At 49.6% G+C, this 16,709-nt stretch overlaps 1 protein-coding gene across 1 annotated transcript in view; it reads left to right on the top strand.

Annotated features, from left to right (window-relative positions):
* SLC24A4 (solute carrier family 24 member 4) overlaps positions 1-12,658 on the top strand; it is a 157,545-nt gene extending 144,887 nt beyond the window's left edge. Inside the window, exons 13-17 of the mRNA XM_004434212.3 lie at positions 579-745; positions 4,989-5,103; positions 9,233-9,345; positions 9,766-9,831; positions 11,215-12,658. Of these exons, the coding sequence (XP_004434269.1) occupies positions 579-745; positions 4,989-5,103; positions 9,233-9,345; positions 9,766-9,831; positions 11,215-11,367 (614 nt within the window). The 3' untranslated portion in view covers positions 11,368-12,658. The remainder of the gene's footprint in view (positions 1-578; positions 746-4,988; positions 5,104-9,232; positions 9,346-9,765; positions 9,832-11,214) is intronic.
* The last annotated feature ends 4,051 nt before the right edge of the window (positions 12,659-16,709 follow it).

Here is a 16,709-nt window from a genome sequence, read left to right as displayed (position 1 = left end):
GTGCCAGGCTCTGTGTGCTGAGTGTTTTATGTACATTGTATCACATCATTCTTTGAACAAACAAGAAAAAGATAACGTTCCGCTTTAACAGATGAAGAAACTACTAAAATGCAAAGTGCTCAGCACTGTGCCCTCTACAGAGCAAATACTCCATATGTTGTGTTGTTGTTACTACAACTGTTATTGTCAGAGGAGTTGATGGGATTGCTCAAGGGCATTTAAATTCCAACCCAAGTCTGTCTCATTCCAAAGCCCATTCATATTCCATATCCCCATTCCAGCTCCGCTGGGCAAATCCCTTCCCACTCTGGGGCTCACTTCTTTATTCTGTCAAATGAAGGATTTGGACCAACTGCAGTTATTCAATCAGCAAACACTTACTGAATGGTCTCGCTAAGATCACTTCCAGGGTGACACTATGGAAGTGTGTGGTTCTTTGAGGTCGGTTGCTTGGAATCACGTTGGTGACATTCTCTTGTTTGGCTTGAAAAAATAAACTGACAGGTGGACTGGCAGGTGTGTAACCCAGTGTGTGTTTCTCTCCCCCTCCCCTCTGGCTCCACCCCATCCCTCTGCAGAGGCAAGAGGGGACAAGGCCAAGTGGGTGTTCACCTGGCCACTCATCTTCCTCCTGTGCATCACCGTCCCCAACTGCAGCAAGCCCCGCTGGGAGAAGTTCTTCATGGTCACCTTCGTCACCGCCACGCTGTGGATCGCCGTCTTCTCCTACCTGATGGTGTGGCTGGTGAGTAGGGGGATCAGGTGTGGACTGTACGGACAGCCCTTGCTCAGCACCTGCCAGAGGGGGGAGAGTGACCTCCGGCACTGCTGTGCCACCTTTGGCAAGTCACCTACCTTGACAGGCCTCGGCTTATTTCTCAGTAGAAAGGGGTTTCAGCAGAGGAGCATGGTGCCGAGCTGTGCACCGGGATACCCAGATGGACACAGGCGTGGGGAAGGGACACGGGCAGCCTGAAACACGCTGCCCTGTCGGGATGGGCAGAGTAATATGGCACGGGTGTGTGGACTGGAAGTCAAGGCCTGGGCCTAATACCTTGATGACTTCTCTGCAAAGCACTCTGGAGGGCTAATCACTGGACTCCCTTCCTTTCCGGGGTGCCCCCCAGGGAATGTGAGGGAGACTGGAGTCAGTGGGAGATGAACACAAATAGCCCTTTCTCAGCCCCCTGCTGAGGGATGCTTCCCTTCCCCCTTGCACATTCAGGCACATGTATAAACTTCACATAAACTCTAAGTCCTCATCACAACCCCATGCAGTAAGCGTTTTTATTATGCCCATTTTACAGATGAGGAAACTGAGGCATAGAGAGATTGGGTAATTTGCCCAATTAGTTACACAATTAGCAACTGTTACACAATTAGTTACATAATTAGTGGGTTCTAGAGTTGAGGTTAGAACCCAGTGTTGGTCTCCTGAGTCCACTATCTCAACCGCTATCCTGAACTGCCTCTCAGTTTGTTACTGGAATTTTCAGATGCCGTTTGGACTGAGGTTTTGCAGGTGGAGAGGCATTGGCATAGCTCCTTGTAAGCAACTCTGGCCATGTGTGACAGCTCCCTGTACAAACCTTTCCTTGGCTGGCCTGGGCCAGGCAGGACCCCTTTCCACCTTGCTTTGTGTACCACCCTGTGGGGTCCCTCTCCTTCCTCATCCTGCCTGGGAGCCCAGAAGCAGGGAGAGGAAAAGTGGGTACAGGACGGCTGTGTTTCCATCATGATGCTCACCTGTCAGCCACTCACCTTAGTGGTGCCCATGCGGTCATTTCACATCCTCCTCACACCTGGTGCAGAGAGGGCATGAGGCCGCGGGACCACCTTTCCGCTAACCGCAGAGGAGCAGTTTGGTGGGGAAAGGCTCTGTTCAGGCATCATGGTCTGCGCGAGCAGCATGGCAAATTGCTCATGACTGTAAATATCAGCCGTTTTCACCATGAGGTGCAGCCCACACTGATGCCATGCTTTGTTCAGATGAAGGTTGAAATCCCCATAGATGCCTCTGTGTGTGCCTGTGTGTGTTGGGGTGGGGGAGGAACTGAAAATAGCTACCATCCAGACACGCCAGAAAAGGATGACAATCAAAGAGAAACTGTGCCTTAAATGAATTGAATTTGAATTTTCTGAGTCGGGCTAGAGGCCAGCCCGTCTTTATATTTGATAAAGGGATCGATGATTTCTCTTACAAAAGCACATTCCCAAAACAACCTTGCAAGTAAAAAAAGGTATTTCATGACGTTTGACTGGGTGTGAGAATTAGGGAAGATCAATTTCATGCATGTGTGAAATTTTTTCTTCTCTCATTACTGAAAATAACGGTATTATGAAATCAGTTCAACTAATTGCAGTGAAGTGGGACATTTAATGACACTGCCCCCACCACCTTGACTTACAAATGCCAGCCCGGCTTCTTAAAGCAGAGTCGTAGCAAAGGGCTTGGCCGGGGTCGCAGGAACCACCTTACCTGTAGTTTTGAACTTCAGCTGGCCTCAGTTTGGGGGAATGGAATGGCCTCAACAGTAGAAATTGGTTAAGACGAGAGTGCCACCTGTTAACTTGATGTCTACCTAAGCCAGATGTGCCGGCCCGAGGGCCATGCACTCCCTTTCATTATGCCCTGGTGGGGGCGCCAAGAAGCAGTCACAGCTCCCATGTCCACCCCTTACTCCCACCACCTTCACGTTTCTCACTCCCAAGGCCTCGGGGAAAATGATTCTTGAATGTCAGTGTCAGAGGGAGGGACTGTGGAAATGGATTGTCCTGTCCAGCACCCTTGCACGTTGTGAGGCTGAGGACCAAAGAGGAGGCATGACGTCCACAGGGTCATGTGATGGTCAGCCTCCGAGCTCTGGACTCGGCTCTGCTTTCTTTTCTGAAGGCTGAGCCCCGGAGGGCTCAGAGGGCCCAGGGCTGGAGTCCAGGGCAAAGGAGGGCTCAGGTAGCGTCTCTGGTCCTGATGCCTTGGATGGTGCGCGCGTGCGCGCACGCACACACACACACACACACACACACACACACACACACACAGTCCTCCTTCTTTCTGTCCTTCCATCCTTCAACTTCTTAGCCATGTAAATAAAAATAGCCATGCCCAATAATGCCAGAATATCCTAGCCTCCCGTATTTATGATTTCTGGCATCCCCCGTTAAAACCACGTCAGCTGCAGCCTGGTTTTGCCTGTGGAGGCCTCCTTCATGGCCAGTGTGGATTCAGCACTGATGGGTCAGCTGCTCATTTTGCCCTCCTCAGTGTCCCTCTCCTTGCAGGGCCCAGAGCAGACCCGTCAGTGTGCACTCTGCCCCGCACTCTGCGTAAATGACGTCCCACGAGCCTTGTGATACTGAGCTGAGCACTCGCTTTCGGGCATGGTGCATCGTCACAGCCCTCTGCAAAGCTTTGTCCTAGGCGGGAAGCGCTTTAGTCCATATGCTTTGGCTACATTCCAGGGCTCTGCTTTGCACTTAGAAAACACACTCTTCTGGGGCTCTCTGAGCCCTGTGAATCTGATCACCCTCATTTTCTCTGTCCCTAGAGATTGCAAGACAAGAGATTGAAAGAGAAAGGAAACATACATCTTGCACAGGTCAGGCACTGTCACCCCACATTTTCTCACTTAATCCTTGTTAACAAGCCCATTTTACAGATGAGGGAGCTGAGGCTTAGAGACACAAACTAGCTTGTTTTAAGTTACACAGCCATTTACTGGGATTGGAGCCATCAGCTGAGATGTGAAGAACCCTAGGAGGGGCCACTGTTCCCATTTTCTAGATGGGGAAGCAAGTCAGAGCTAGTGGGTGTTTTGAATGGGGTTGTCCAAATGCTTCTAGGCCTTTCCATCTGGCTGCTGCTCAGAGTCCCAACCATCTCTCAAGTGTCAGACATGTATTAAAAGAGTATGTGACTATGTATCAAGATCCTTAAAAACCTGCATATCCTTTGATCCAGCAGTTCTGTTTCTTGGAACTTATCCTAAAGAGGTAGTAAAACGAGACCCCAGAGATGTGCGCGCACAGCAGCACGATGGCGAGGTTGGAGCCCAGCCGTTAGAGAAAGACTTAGCCTGGAATCCCTGCTCTACTTCTCTCCAGCTTCAAGCCCACGGGCGTTGTTACTTAGCCTCTGAAAAGGGTGTAAAATGGGCATAATAATAGTGCCTCCCTCATCGGTGGATGGTGAATAATAGAGTAGTACATGAGGTCATGAAAGTAAAACACCTGGTACACAGTAGGTGCTCAATAGATGTTACTTATACACAGTGATATTGTAAGAGCAAAGAGAGAAACCTCGGTATCCACCAGTGAGGGATTGGCTAAAACTTTACAGCCATGCAATGAAATCTATGCATCAGCTTAAAATAATGTTGTCGATGAATATCTGAGATGGAAAGGTGTTGACGCTGTGTTACTACATGAAACAAATAGGTGCAAAATGCATGTTGCTAGTATAATCTGATTTCATTTTTTTCTAATACAGCAAAATGAAGATCAAGGATGTATTCTGAAGCAGTGGTTTTCAAACGCGGTTCCCAGACCAGCAGCCTCAGGTTCCCAACCACCTGGGAACAGTTTAGGAATGCAGATTCTTGGGCTTTACCCCAGACCTCCTAATCAGACTCAGGGGTGGGGCCTGGCAGTCTGCATTTTAACCAGCCCGCCAGAGGATTTTTTACATGCCTGAATTTGAGAACCATCGGCTGATGGGAAGTGTTAATAGTGGTTGTCTGTGGGTCTTGAGAAAAGATAGGTGATTTTTATTTTCATTTTACTTTATTTTCTAAACTTTTTAAAATGCATATTACTCATGTAATCAGGAAATAAGGACACTCAAAAGATGTTTTTAAAATAAAACCACAGTCCCGATTTTTCTGTTGGTTCCGGCAGTACTGGGTTCAAGTTAAAAACACTCAAGGTAAGCAAAGTTTCCAGGAGTGCTCTTCTGTGAGTTGCAGTGCCCCACCCCTCTTCTGCCGCAGGTGACCATTATAGGATACACACTTGGGATCCCTGATGTCATCATGGGCATTACTTTCCTGGCAGCAGGCACGAGCGTTCCAGACTGCATGGCCAGCTTAATCGTGGCGAGACAAGGTACGGGTCATACCTCAGCCCTCACAACGGTCAGCATCACCATGCAGCACCCCTCGCCCCTGCCTGAGTCATAGTTCGTGGCTCTTATGACTGGTAGTTGTTAAGTCCTGCTAGGGAGGAAACTGTGACTTCCAGAAAGAATCATGTATTAGATTCCATCCATGGAGAGAATACCACCAAGGTAAGCTCCTCCAGACCTCAAGAAGCATTTGCGTGCATGGAGTTGTATAAAAATGAACGTGTTCTGAAATCATCAGCATGAGATTGTACAGAGCTGAAGCCCGGACTTCTTATAGCAAATGAGGTAGTAACCAGAAATGTTCTGGTCCCAGGAAGGCAAAGTGGGGATATCCTGTACCTCCAACTTTTTTCCTGTTCTTCAAAGTTCCAGAACTTGTATAATGTTTTGATTTGTTTTGTGGGTTTTCTTGGGGGCTTACTAAGTGACATGGGTTAAGCAAGGTGAGGAGTACCTGTGTGCTCCTTGATGGCAGAACAAAAGAGCTGTGAAGAGCCAGCCTTTATTTACTGCTCCTTTTCTGCTGGTGAGATACATCCCAGCATGGGCTTCCATAGATGAGAGTTTGAAAGTATGGGGGGGCAGGGGGGGCGAATAATGGAGTGAAATCGCAGAGGAGACAGGAGAGAGAGAAGCGCCCAGAGAGAAAGTTGGCTTTGGAAAGAGAGAAAGGACATTTTATTCCTCCAAGACAGGAGAAAGGGTTGATTGGCTGCTCAGTCGGTGCTGAGAAAACATGAATTGAGGGGAAGGGCAGAGTGGGAGCATCTTTGGCAGGAGGCTGGAGCCTTGCAGAAACTGGGGACGGTCGGGGACAGCAGCTGAGGGGAATGGAATTTAATCGAGTGACCTTTGAGGTGAGTGTATTCGTTTCCTAGGGATGTCATAACAAAAGTACCACAAGTGGGTGGCTTGAAACAACAGAAATGGATTATCTCACAGTTCTGTAGGCTAGAAGTCCAAAATCAAGGTGTGGGCAGGACCGTGCTCCCTCTGCAGGCTCTAGGGAAGAATCCTTCCTTGTTCTCTCCTAGCTTCTGGTGGGTGCCGGGAATCCTTTTCGTTCCTTGGCTTGGCGGCATCGCTCTAGTCTCCCTGCATCTTCACGTGGTGTTCCTCCCTCTGTGTGTCTGTGTCCAAGCTTCCCTCTTCTTATAAGGACACCCGTCATTGGGTTAGGGCCCACCCAAATTCAGTATGACCTCATTTTAATTTGATTATATCTGCAAAGACCCTATTTGCAAATAAGATCACATTCACAGATTCCAGGTGGACATGAGTTGGGTGGGGGGGCACTACTGTTAAAAAACAAAGTTCAACTGAGTAAATTTGAAGATCTAATTGGCTGGCTTTATTAAACAATTCGTAAATCGGGCAGCATCTCTTCTAGCAAGCAGAGAGATACTCCGAGGAGTTACACAACATGGAAGGTTTTTTAGTCAAGAGGGTGAGGCAGGGAAAGGAAGTCACCAGCAAGGAAAAAATGAAAGTTCATTGGAGGAAAGTCAAAGTTCAGGTGACGATGGCTTCTCATTGGCTGAGCTGTGGCGTTTCTATTGGCTGGGCTTGTTCTTGGGCAAGAAGGAAATCTTCCTCCTGCTGGAGCAGTAAAATAGGTGCACTTCCTGTCTGGGAAGGCAAGTATGTCTCTTCCTGTTGAGGTCTGTAACTGACTCTGTAATTAACTGGTGCTGTAATGGACGTCTTCCTGTGTGGGGTAATTGACGATGAGTGGTAGAACATGAGAGCTCCCTCTACAGGCCTTCCTGACTCCAATTTTAGTTGAGATTTCCTTGATTAATTGTAACACTATTCAACCCAGTACATGAGTAAAAGGAAAGCCGGTGAGCACCGAGGGCCTGGCTGATGTTCAGTGGCATGAACTTGGGTGGGATTCCACCATACCAGCTCCAGTGACACACAGATGAGAGAGGACAGGTTCATCCAGAGCTGGGGTCAGCTGGATAGATACTATGGAAGGTCAAGGGGACAAGAGAATGTGCCATTTAAACAACTGGCCCTGGAGTCCAGGCTACTGTGTGGAGGGGGTCATGATGCTAGCAGCCTAAGGGCATGGGGGGGTTCCCAATGAGGTCAAAGAAGGGGCTCTGTAGGAACAGGGACAGGTGGGGTTCTGATGGAGGACGTCATCTCAGAGTGGCTACTGTGGACTGTAGAACACAGAAACTGAGGAAGGGTGACACTGATATGATTGACGGAGGATGCAGCAGACATATGGCAGAGGGATACAGAAGGATACAGAAACCTCTGTTCAGAGGCCACCGTACAAAGCAGACCATGCAGTGTGCCCTAGCGCAGAAGTACTGCGTCCCAGGCTCCCTAAAGCCCTGCAGCTCAAAGTGTGGTCCAGGCACACTGGCAGCATCGGCTTGACAGGGACCTTGTGAGAAGTGCAGACTCGCAGCCCCTTTCCAGCCCCCCTTAATCAGAATCTGCTTTTTAGCAGATGAGTCTTGTCCTCCTAAAGTTTGAGAAGTGCTGCCATAAGAGTCCTCAAGGGCAGCGCCCAGGCAGAGCAGGAGGTCCGCCAAACCGGAGAAATGCTTATCCCTCTCCTCCCAAACTCGGGCATCCTTCTGCCTCCTGACCTATCCAGCCAGCGCCTGCCTCCTCACCAGGGCTGGTAGCTGGTCCAGAACAGTTGCTGCACGTTCCTGTGTTTTATGAGAGACTGGCAGAACAGTTTCCTAGAGATAGCGCCCCTAACAGGCCTAAGCTGCCAGGATTGTGAAGACCCTCAGAACAAGTGCCTGGGGCAGGCAGGGAGGGAGAAGGTGAGGCCCTGGAGGGAGACATTGTGTCCTGGAGGTCAGCCGATGACAGCAACAGGGCGGGAGTGTAGGTGACCTGGCTTGCACCAGCAGGCAAGTGGTCAGACGGAGGCGAGTCAGTCGTCTGATGCTGGTCTGAGTTGCTGTGAGTTTTTCAATGACCAAAGCAATTTTATGGTTTCAGCCTTGTTCATTCCACAGACATTTTTGTGTGTGCCCGATTACGACTGTCATGTTGCATTAGGGCGATGTGGCCGGGTTAGAACAGATGTCAGCCAGCATGAGTCTTATTTGTAAAAGTTTATTTTCTAGCTTTTGATACCCTTCAAGTTATTAAGTTCCCCGGCTTGTGTGGTGGCGTGATAGTGGAGAGTTGGGGAGGAAGAGGGGGATGATGGCACGGCCTCTGGCCTCTAAGATGCTTCTGGTCTGGTTGGGAGAAAAGATTTCACCCTTCAGAAGCCACCAGGGCATAAGACCCGATGCCCTGTCATCTGAGCCAAGGACGTGGCAGCATCGCCTGGGCCACAGGTAGGCACTGTGGCTTGGTGTGAAGGATGCTGGACCACTCACAAACTGTGTGACCTTGGGCACGTCCTAAGCCTCAGTTTCATCATCAGCCACGTGAGGATGATGCCCCCTCCCTCCCAGAGTAACTGGGAGGATTAATTGAGGCGAAGCACATAGTGGGTCCTCAGAGAACATCGGCTGATGAACCTGGCAGGAGAAATAATGAAAGGCCCTCTTAGATTCCTAGGGTTGCCGTAGCCAAGTGCCACAAACTGGGAGGCATAAACAACAGACATTTATTGCCTCACAGTGCTGGAGGCTGGAAGTCCAAGATCAAGGTGTCGGCGGAGTTGGTTCTTTCTGCGGGCTGTGAAGGAGAATCTGTCCCAGGCCTCTCTCCTTGGCTTATGGACGGCCGTCTTCATGTTCCTTCTCTGCTGTCTGTGTCCAAGTTTCCTCCTTATATAGGGACACTGGTCATACTGGATTAGGGCCCACCCTCATGACCTCATTGTAACTTGATAATCCCTGTCAAGGCCCTGTCTCCAAATAAGGTCACATTCTGAGGTGTTTGGAGGTTAGGACTCCAACATATGCATCTTGGGGGTCACAATTCAACCCATAACAGGCCCTGTAGACTTCATGAAGGGAGTGGATTTAGACCTCAGAAAAAGGTTGTAGAAATGTGGGGTCCTTGAAGAAGGAACTCCTTTCTAAGGAATAGCTCTAATAGAACAGTTATGGGAAAGAACAGGGGTTTCCGGTGACCTTCTCTTAATGAATGACACGTATCAACTGTCTCCTCCAGGCCTTGGTGACATGGCGGTCTCTAACACCATAGGAAGCAACGTGTTTGACATCCTAGTTGGACTCGGCATACCGTGGGGCCTGCAGACCATGGTTATTAATTGTGGATCCACAGTAAGTTCCTCTCACCCTTTGAGTAAGCGACAGGGACACTGGGCACTTGCACTTTGTGGGGAATGGTAGTGGCATTGACCCTGTTCCAGCCAAGGGCTCCAAGGGACATGCTTCACCCCTCTCCTTGGCACCTGGCACCTTCTTTCCGTGAAGGCTTCCAGAGCAGCCTCATCGGTGTCTCCACCCCATATCTCAGCCCGCTGGCCTGCCTGCCTGTCCTCTCCTGGTGCATTGCCTCGGACAAGCAGAGTCGAGACTCGAATCCACAGGCAGCTGACCCTCCACGGCCACGTGCTTACTGTGGACACCCACCTGTGCTTTCCAGATGAAGGAAGGAATAAACCAGAGTACCCTGGGCTCTCGGAATGGAGGGGGCTCAAGCAGCCCAGAGATTCAGGGCACGTGTGTTTACTCTTCCAGGTGAAGATCAACAGCCGGGGTCTGGTCTATTCCGTGGTCTTGCTGCTGGGCTCTGTTGCTCTCACTGTGAGTTTTTACACTTCCAAACTGGAAGCCTCGTGCATGCTTCATTTCATGGGATTCTGCCCAGTCACACCCCTCTTGCGTCTCCCTGGGAGTGAGAGATAAAGCTGAGGAAAGATGTAAATTCAGAGCCGGCCCTGTGGCCTGGTGGTTAAGTTTGGTGTACTCCACTTCAGCGGCCCAGGTTTGGTTCCTGGCCTGGACCTACACCACTTGTCTGTCAGTGGCCGTGCTGTGGCGGCGGCTCATACACAAAATAGAGGAAGATTGGCACAGATGTTAGCTCAGGGTGAATCTTCCTCAACAACAACAACAACAAAAAGATATAAATTCAGATAACCCCAGACACAATTTGTGCCAAGAATGTTGGCACCCGTCACTACACTGTTCCCTGAGCAACCAGGAAGTCACCAGAGGAAGCAAATTATATTTCATCTGTTTTTGCCACCCATCCAGTCTCATGGTGCCAGGAGGAGAGAAATCCTCCCCCAGCCCAGATGAGCTGACAGATGGGGGCAGGATGGTCAGGCCTCAGGGCTGGCACATGGTAATCCTGCAGTCTCTTTACTCTGCATGCCCAGGACTGTGCTAAACCTTTACCTCTGCTTATGTATTCAGTCCTTATGAATACCATTCCCAATTTACAGAAAAAATCAAGGCTCGGGGATTAAGTACCTTGCCCAAGGTCACAGGGTTAGTAAATGGCACAGCTGGGATTTGAAGCCGGATTGGTCTGTCTCTATAGGACCCATGATGTTGCTCTGATGAGGTAACTGTGATGCAACCGGTAGGAAGCCTCAATTCAAGGATAAAAAGGAAAGCAGTGAAGGAAAGTGTGGGAGAGTCTAGAAAGACTGTAGAAAGAGGACGTGCTCCACCCCTGTCTAACCACCCCCACACACACACACACACACACACACAAGAAAAGGTGGTCCCAGCTGAAGTTTCCTGGACTGTGGGCCAATAGGAGCCTTGGAAGTTTTGCTGGAGAGGGCTGAAGCAGAGGGAGCACCCAGCAATAGACCCTGGTTGTCACTAGAGAAGGTCTGGGCAGGGAGGACCTCGGTGCCTAGACTGGGTCGGGAGGGGACACGTGTCCCAAGGAAGTGGTGTGCCTGCCCGGAGAGGGCAGGTCCCATGAGCACAGCTGCTGTGTGTCCCTGCAGTCAGCAGAACTGGACCAGGGGCTCGCCCTTTCATGAGACAAGGCTAAAGCCTGCAGGGCTTGTTCTGATCAGACCAAGGATATACCTGACAGTGCCCTTCTGCTCTTAACCACATTTTGGAGAAAGTTCTGAGGTTCATCATTTGTGCATAGTTTTTCAGTAAAAACGCCTTTTGTATTTCTCTGCCCCTAAGCCCAATCCTTGCACTCTCTCCTTCCAGGTCCTTGGCATCCATCTAAATAAATGGAGGCTGGACCGCAAGCTGGGGATCTATGTGCTGGTTCTCTACGTCATCTTCTTGTGCTTCTCAATAATGATCGAGTTTAACGTCTTCACCTTCGTCAACTTGCCGATGTGCCGAGAAGATGATTAAAGCTGAGCCGCCCCCCCGGGAGCTGTTCTGGACACTCTGGCGCCGGCATCCTCCTTTCTCTCCCCTTCCCGCACCATGAGTCTCTCCACGTCGGCAGCCGCCGTCTGTTCTTTCATACACTGGAAGGAAGAGCCATCGTGGTCTTTGTCTGGTCACGGGCCAGGGTGCTGGGCGTCCTCCTTGGAGTTCTGCCCCCCAAGGCAAGATCTGGGGGCCGCTATCTGAGCAGCTGCACAGACCTCTGAGCTGCTAGCCACAGGGATGTGGCATGTGTCACATCTCTTTCGACACTTGAGTCAGAAGGACGTCTCTGTTCCGTCTGTGCTTCTATTGCACTGCAGCCGCGAAAATGAGGCGGTCGGTGAGCGTGAGGCCTCCAGGGACAAGTGCAAAATAGGACTGTTGTTCTCAAGTGTCACCTCTGGGCCAGAGGGTGTGGGTCCCTTAGGCAGCATGTGCCACTTAGAGCCTCTGACTGCTGCTGGAAGCACTCACGGTTGAGACGGGGCAAGGCCTCAACCTGTTGGGGGTTTGGGGCCATGAGGCAGACGGTCCACCCCTTTTTCTGGAAGCATTGGAAGAATGGAAACAGTTGTTCACAGCAGAAGAGAGAAAGCGAGTGAATATTCTTAGCACTTTTATGGATGCATTCAGAGAATGAGCAATGAAATATTAAAAATAAAATGTCATATAAATCATCATACTTGAAAAATATCATTCCACATAAAAAGATGGGGACCAAAAAGGTAGCACTTAGGGAAAACGAATCCTATGTATATCGTGTTGCACTGGCACTAAGACGTTTGGTCTGGAATATAGAAAAGAGTGAGAGACTAATGTCTAAACGGGCGCTAACTCAGAGACACAGTGGAGATTGTAGTTCACAGCCGTACATTCCAGACCTTCTGTGCGACGCGACGCGCTGTCAGTTTGGGTTTGTCATGTCTCTGTTATTGCTCTACTCTCAAAACCACCCTGTTCAAAGACCTAATTGTTTGTAGGCCCAACAAATTTCATAGCCTGCTGAACTGGAATGAGTGTGCCGGAAGTAATGGTTAATGACAAGAAGAGAGATTTCCTGAAAAACAACCAATTGTTCTCCGGTTAGCTGGAGGCAAGTATGAAAACCACCACTTGGAATTTTTAGAACGAAGTTTCTTGAACCTTAGAGTTTGCTACCCATGAAAGGCTAAGGATGGGAGGCTGATTCAAAAATAGACAGGAAAATATTAAACAATTTCAACTGCTTCATAGCTCTCAAATATATATTAAAAAGATTTACGAACACAAACCCTTCGTGGTTTCTGAAAAGACAGCACAATTAATTTTATATAGAGGGTTTTTTTTAATTTTTTTTAATGTTTCTATTGCAAAAGTCTATCAGATTTGCTGCACTTTTCATATTGGGATATTTTGCTTGGATGGGAACCACCCATGATGGGGTGAAGGCAGGAGGTGTTTAGTGCTTCACGGATAATCGGTCGTTGGTGAGACGTTCAAATCCAATCGTGAATTCCTTCCTGAAACATACAGGTTGTGGCGCGAGGTGGAATTGCTGGCTGTGCTCTAGAAGGCCTCCTGGCTTTCAGGAGGAGGAAGTGTTCAAGCTTGTGTCCTTTAGGTGAGCGTGAGCCTAAGATGGGACGGGACTCCGTCACCAGGCTTCCATTCTGGACCCGCATCAGTGTTAGGAGCTGCAGCCACGTTAAGGCTTCTGTTTTTGTTTCTCTGCTTAGCTGTTGGGCTCGGTGGTCTTCAAGTTGAGGACAATGGTGACTTTCCTAACAAATTATCTCAGTGGGAGGCCAGAGAGCCCGTAGGTTCATCAGTATCAACTTTAAATGCAAGGGGGTTCAGAGCCCTCGGGACCACTCTGCCCTCTTACTGTACTCGCTGGGTCCCTTCCATCCTACAGACTCATCTGGGTTTCAAAGTGCTTCTGTCTCTACCCTGATTCTCAGAACTGCCCTGTGATGTAAGTAGGGATTATTCTCCCTGTTTAAGAGAAACTGTAGTCTTGGAGCAGTCAGGTGACTCAAGGTCAACGGCCAGTAAGTAGCAGAGCAGGGCTCAAGCTCCAGATCATCACCCTTCCTGGCTCAGCCAGTGGGTTGGCCATCCTTGGGGGGCAGGGGTGGGGGGTATGTCTTGTGGTTGTTTCTTATTGTCTGAGTTAAAACTTCATCAAATATTTAATTGACTCCTGGATGCCCCAACTCATATCCTAATATCTATCCCTATCCAATGTCCTTATTTTTTCCTGATAAAGACCAAAAAATATGTTTAGCTACAAGGCACAGGCCACATGGCCCCTAATCGTGTCCCCGCTGGTGTTCACTTCTCTGAATCCTCGTGTAGCTTTCAGAGAACACGTCCTAATTCACCACCTCTTCCTTAGCAGAATCCACCTGAGATTATAAAGTATATAGCAGTTGCAGTTTGAGACTAAAAAATAATGTTTTTAGTAAATAGAGCACTCCTCCTGGCTAATTCTCTTTTGACTTTAATGTGCCAATGTGACTTCCTTAAAGGACCTATGCATTTATTGTATCTAGGAAACTATACGTACACTGTAGGTGAAAAATTCTCTTTTTTAACTAAATATTTTTCCATTACAAGTTTAAAGAATTGCTTGGTTAGTTAGGCCTTCATTTTAAAATAACGCTTTTATCATTACACAGGATTACTTCCTTTATTTTATTCCTGAAGCTAATTAGCATAGGGTAATTACTCTGCTTCAAAAATAGGCAATTAAAAAAATATACATTTAGCTGTGCTAATTGGGGGCAGAAAAGAAAAATGAGCCGTGGAACTCAGATAGAAAATGTCTACAGGAGCAGGAACAGGTGGTTCCCGTTGATTTCTGGTTTGGGATTTGCCCTGACCAGTTCAGGCACAGTCAGGGTGAAGGGTGTGTGGTGTCTAAGAACATGGCCCTGGAGGAAGGTTCTGGGTCAGCTGCAGTGTGAGACTAATGGTTAAGGGCACTGTGGGCAGGTCAGAGTCATCCCACCACCCCCCCTTCCTGTAACCCTCGGTCTGCTGGCCTCTGTGGTTCTCACCCGTGTGCACAGACCTCCCAGCCCTTGTGGGTTTTCGCCTGCTCATTACCCACCACCTGTTAGGGCTGTTCCTTGCTTCTGCCTGTCAGTCCCCTGCCATTACAGACCCAAGCAGTTGATAAGGCATCACCTTCCCGGAGCCAGATTAAACCTGGTAGGCCATCACTCTAGGGCAGTACTGCAGACCCCAACCAAAGACCCCCTCCTGGGCTGCCCAGGGTCTAGGTCCCCAGGGAAGAAAGTGTCCCTCTTCCCTCTTGATGAGGAATTGCATGCCTTATGGCATTGGCAGGAGCCCAGCCCTGGGGACACGGGAGTCCCCACACAGGCTGGGTATCGGGCAGCGTGTGGGTGGCCTCCTTGCCAGACACCCTTCTTTCCTCCTGGCCTTTCTCCTCCTTGAGTCCTAGGGCCCCTCCCTCTCCTTAAGGTGGAGGTGGACAGAGGTGAGATGGACTGGGAAAGAGTCAGTTCCTTCCCTCCTCCCCACCTTCCCCAGGTGTGAAATGCGCTGGTGGGGTTAAGGTGCTGGAACAGGGTGGGTTCTGCTGCCACACTGGGGACTTTTCCCCTGGGACCCAGAGGAGAGACACGGAGACCCTCCTCAGTGAGCACGGGTGTTCCCACGGGGCCGTGGTCCTCCTGTCAGCCCTGACAGTGAGAGGGCACTAGGGGCAGACTGGCCTCCTCTGTCCTGTCCCCATCTTTCCTTGCTTTGTAGTCTGTGCTGTGTATGTGACAGGCTCTCAGCAAATGCTTGTTGCTTGAATAAACGGGGAATTTGCTCATTAGGGTGAAAAATCTTCAGGAGATTGTTCCCATGTGCCGTGATTTAAATATTCCCAGGTCCCTCTAATGCCCTCTGAACACGATTTCTGTGTGAGTTAGCAGATGCGTCCTGAGATGGTCCACGTCTTGGCAGCTTCATCGCTGCATCGTGCCCATGGCAACTTCCAGAAATTTCTGAAAATGCTCTCTGGGCAGCTCTTGGGTGGCAGGAAGTCCGTCATCCCCCATCCCACCCCCAGATCCACCGTGCTGCCTCCCTGGCCCCTGCCCTCTCTCTGTGGATTCACCCAGAGCATTTGGGTCCCGCCCCGCCCCCCAAGAGAGCAGGTGTGAGCACTTGGTCTCTGCAGCTGATCACATGAGCCACTCTAGCGTGAAGGCTCCCTCGGGGCCTTCTCAAAGCATGGACAGGGGACTCCTCCAGCACCGGGTAAATCCTCCCCACTGTGTCAGTCATGCGGGTGGTAGCACAAAAGGATCTGTCCATGGGTCCATCCCACAGGGCAAACGACATGCGTGGGACACAGATTTTGTTGCTCACTTCGAGCCCTGCCTTTTGCCAACTTGGCTTATTTGGGGCCCCTTTGCTGTGCTGCAGAGAATGTTCCCCAAGGGGCACAGTCTGCAGGGGTACAGACTTTTGAAAGGCATTTAGCTTGTTGTATTTGCTTCTTAATAAGGAAAACTAAATTGGGACACTAGTTTTGTGCTTCACTTCAGGCCTAGTAGCCAACGAGAGAATATCCGGCCTGTCACAATGCTGCCCAACCTCCGGGAAACAGGTACCTACATAAAATCGGGAGGAGAGGCTCTTTTCTCCCAGTCTACCACCCAAGGGAAGCAATTTTTTCCATCACAACAGGGAAGCCAGCTGGGTGGTATTAGAGCTTTGATTATTTTATGGGGATTTTTAAAATTCTAACTTTTCAATGACAAATGGCTCCCTGGTTCCATTGTCTCTGCTAGGTGCTCTCACACTGCCTGGGGCTGGTGGCCATACTTTGTGTCATTTACCTGCCTGTTGCTAAGGCTTTTCATCACCTCTTACAGTGTCAGTGTCCGGTTGTCAAGGTCGTGTATCCGCCACGCACCTCGTAGCAGGGGCTGAGAACATCCTCTCCTCTAGTTTAGGAAGCTGTCCCCTGCCTGAATACCCTGGTGCAGAACTGGGGGCGATGGGAGGTGGCTCCGAGAGTTGGAAATACCCTTGTACCAATATGAAAGTCAAGCCCCTGATTGTGTGGCTTTTACATCCGTTAGATGTATGGGTCTGGGGCTGGCTGCTCCTTGGTTACAAGCCGATGACACACGGGCATGATCCACACCTATTCCCACTATTGCCAGAATTCAACCAGTTGCCTTCTATGCAACATATTGGTTGGGACTTTTCCGTGGTCGAGGCCAGTAAAACCCTTAATCCTGGAGAAAGTATGTACCCTCCCCACTCCACCACTGGAAAACAATTTTTTTAAAGCTATCAAGAGAGAATGT

Source organism: Ceratotherium simum, chromosome 24 (assembly GCF_057802395.1).
Source record: "Ceratotherium simum simum isolate JZ-2026a chromosome 24, ASM5780239v1, whole genome shotgun sequence".
In the NCBI taxonomy this organism is placed as follows: domain Eukaryota; kingdom Metazoa; phylum Chordata; class Mammalia; order Perissodactyla; family Rhinocerotidae; genus Ceratotherium; species Ceratotherium simum.
The sequence above is the reverse complement of the archived record's forward strand: the minus strand, read 5'-3'. Positions and strand labels throughout refer to the sequence as shown.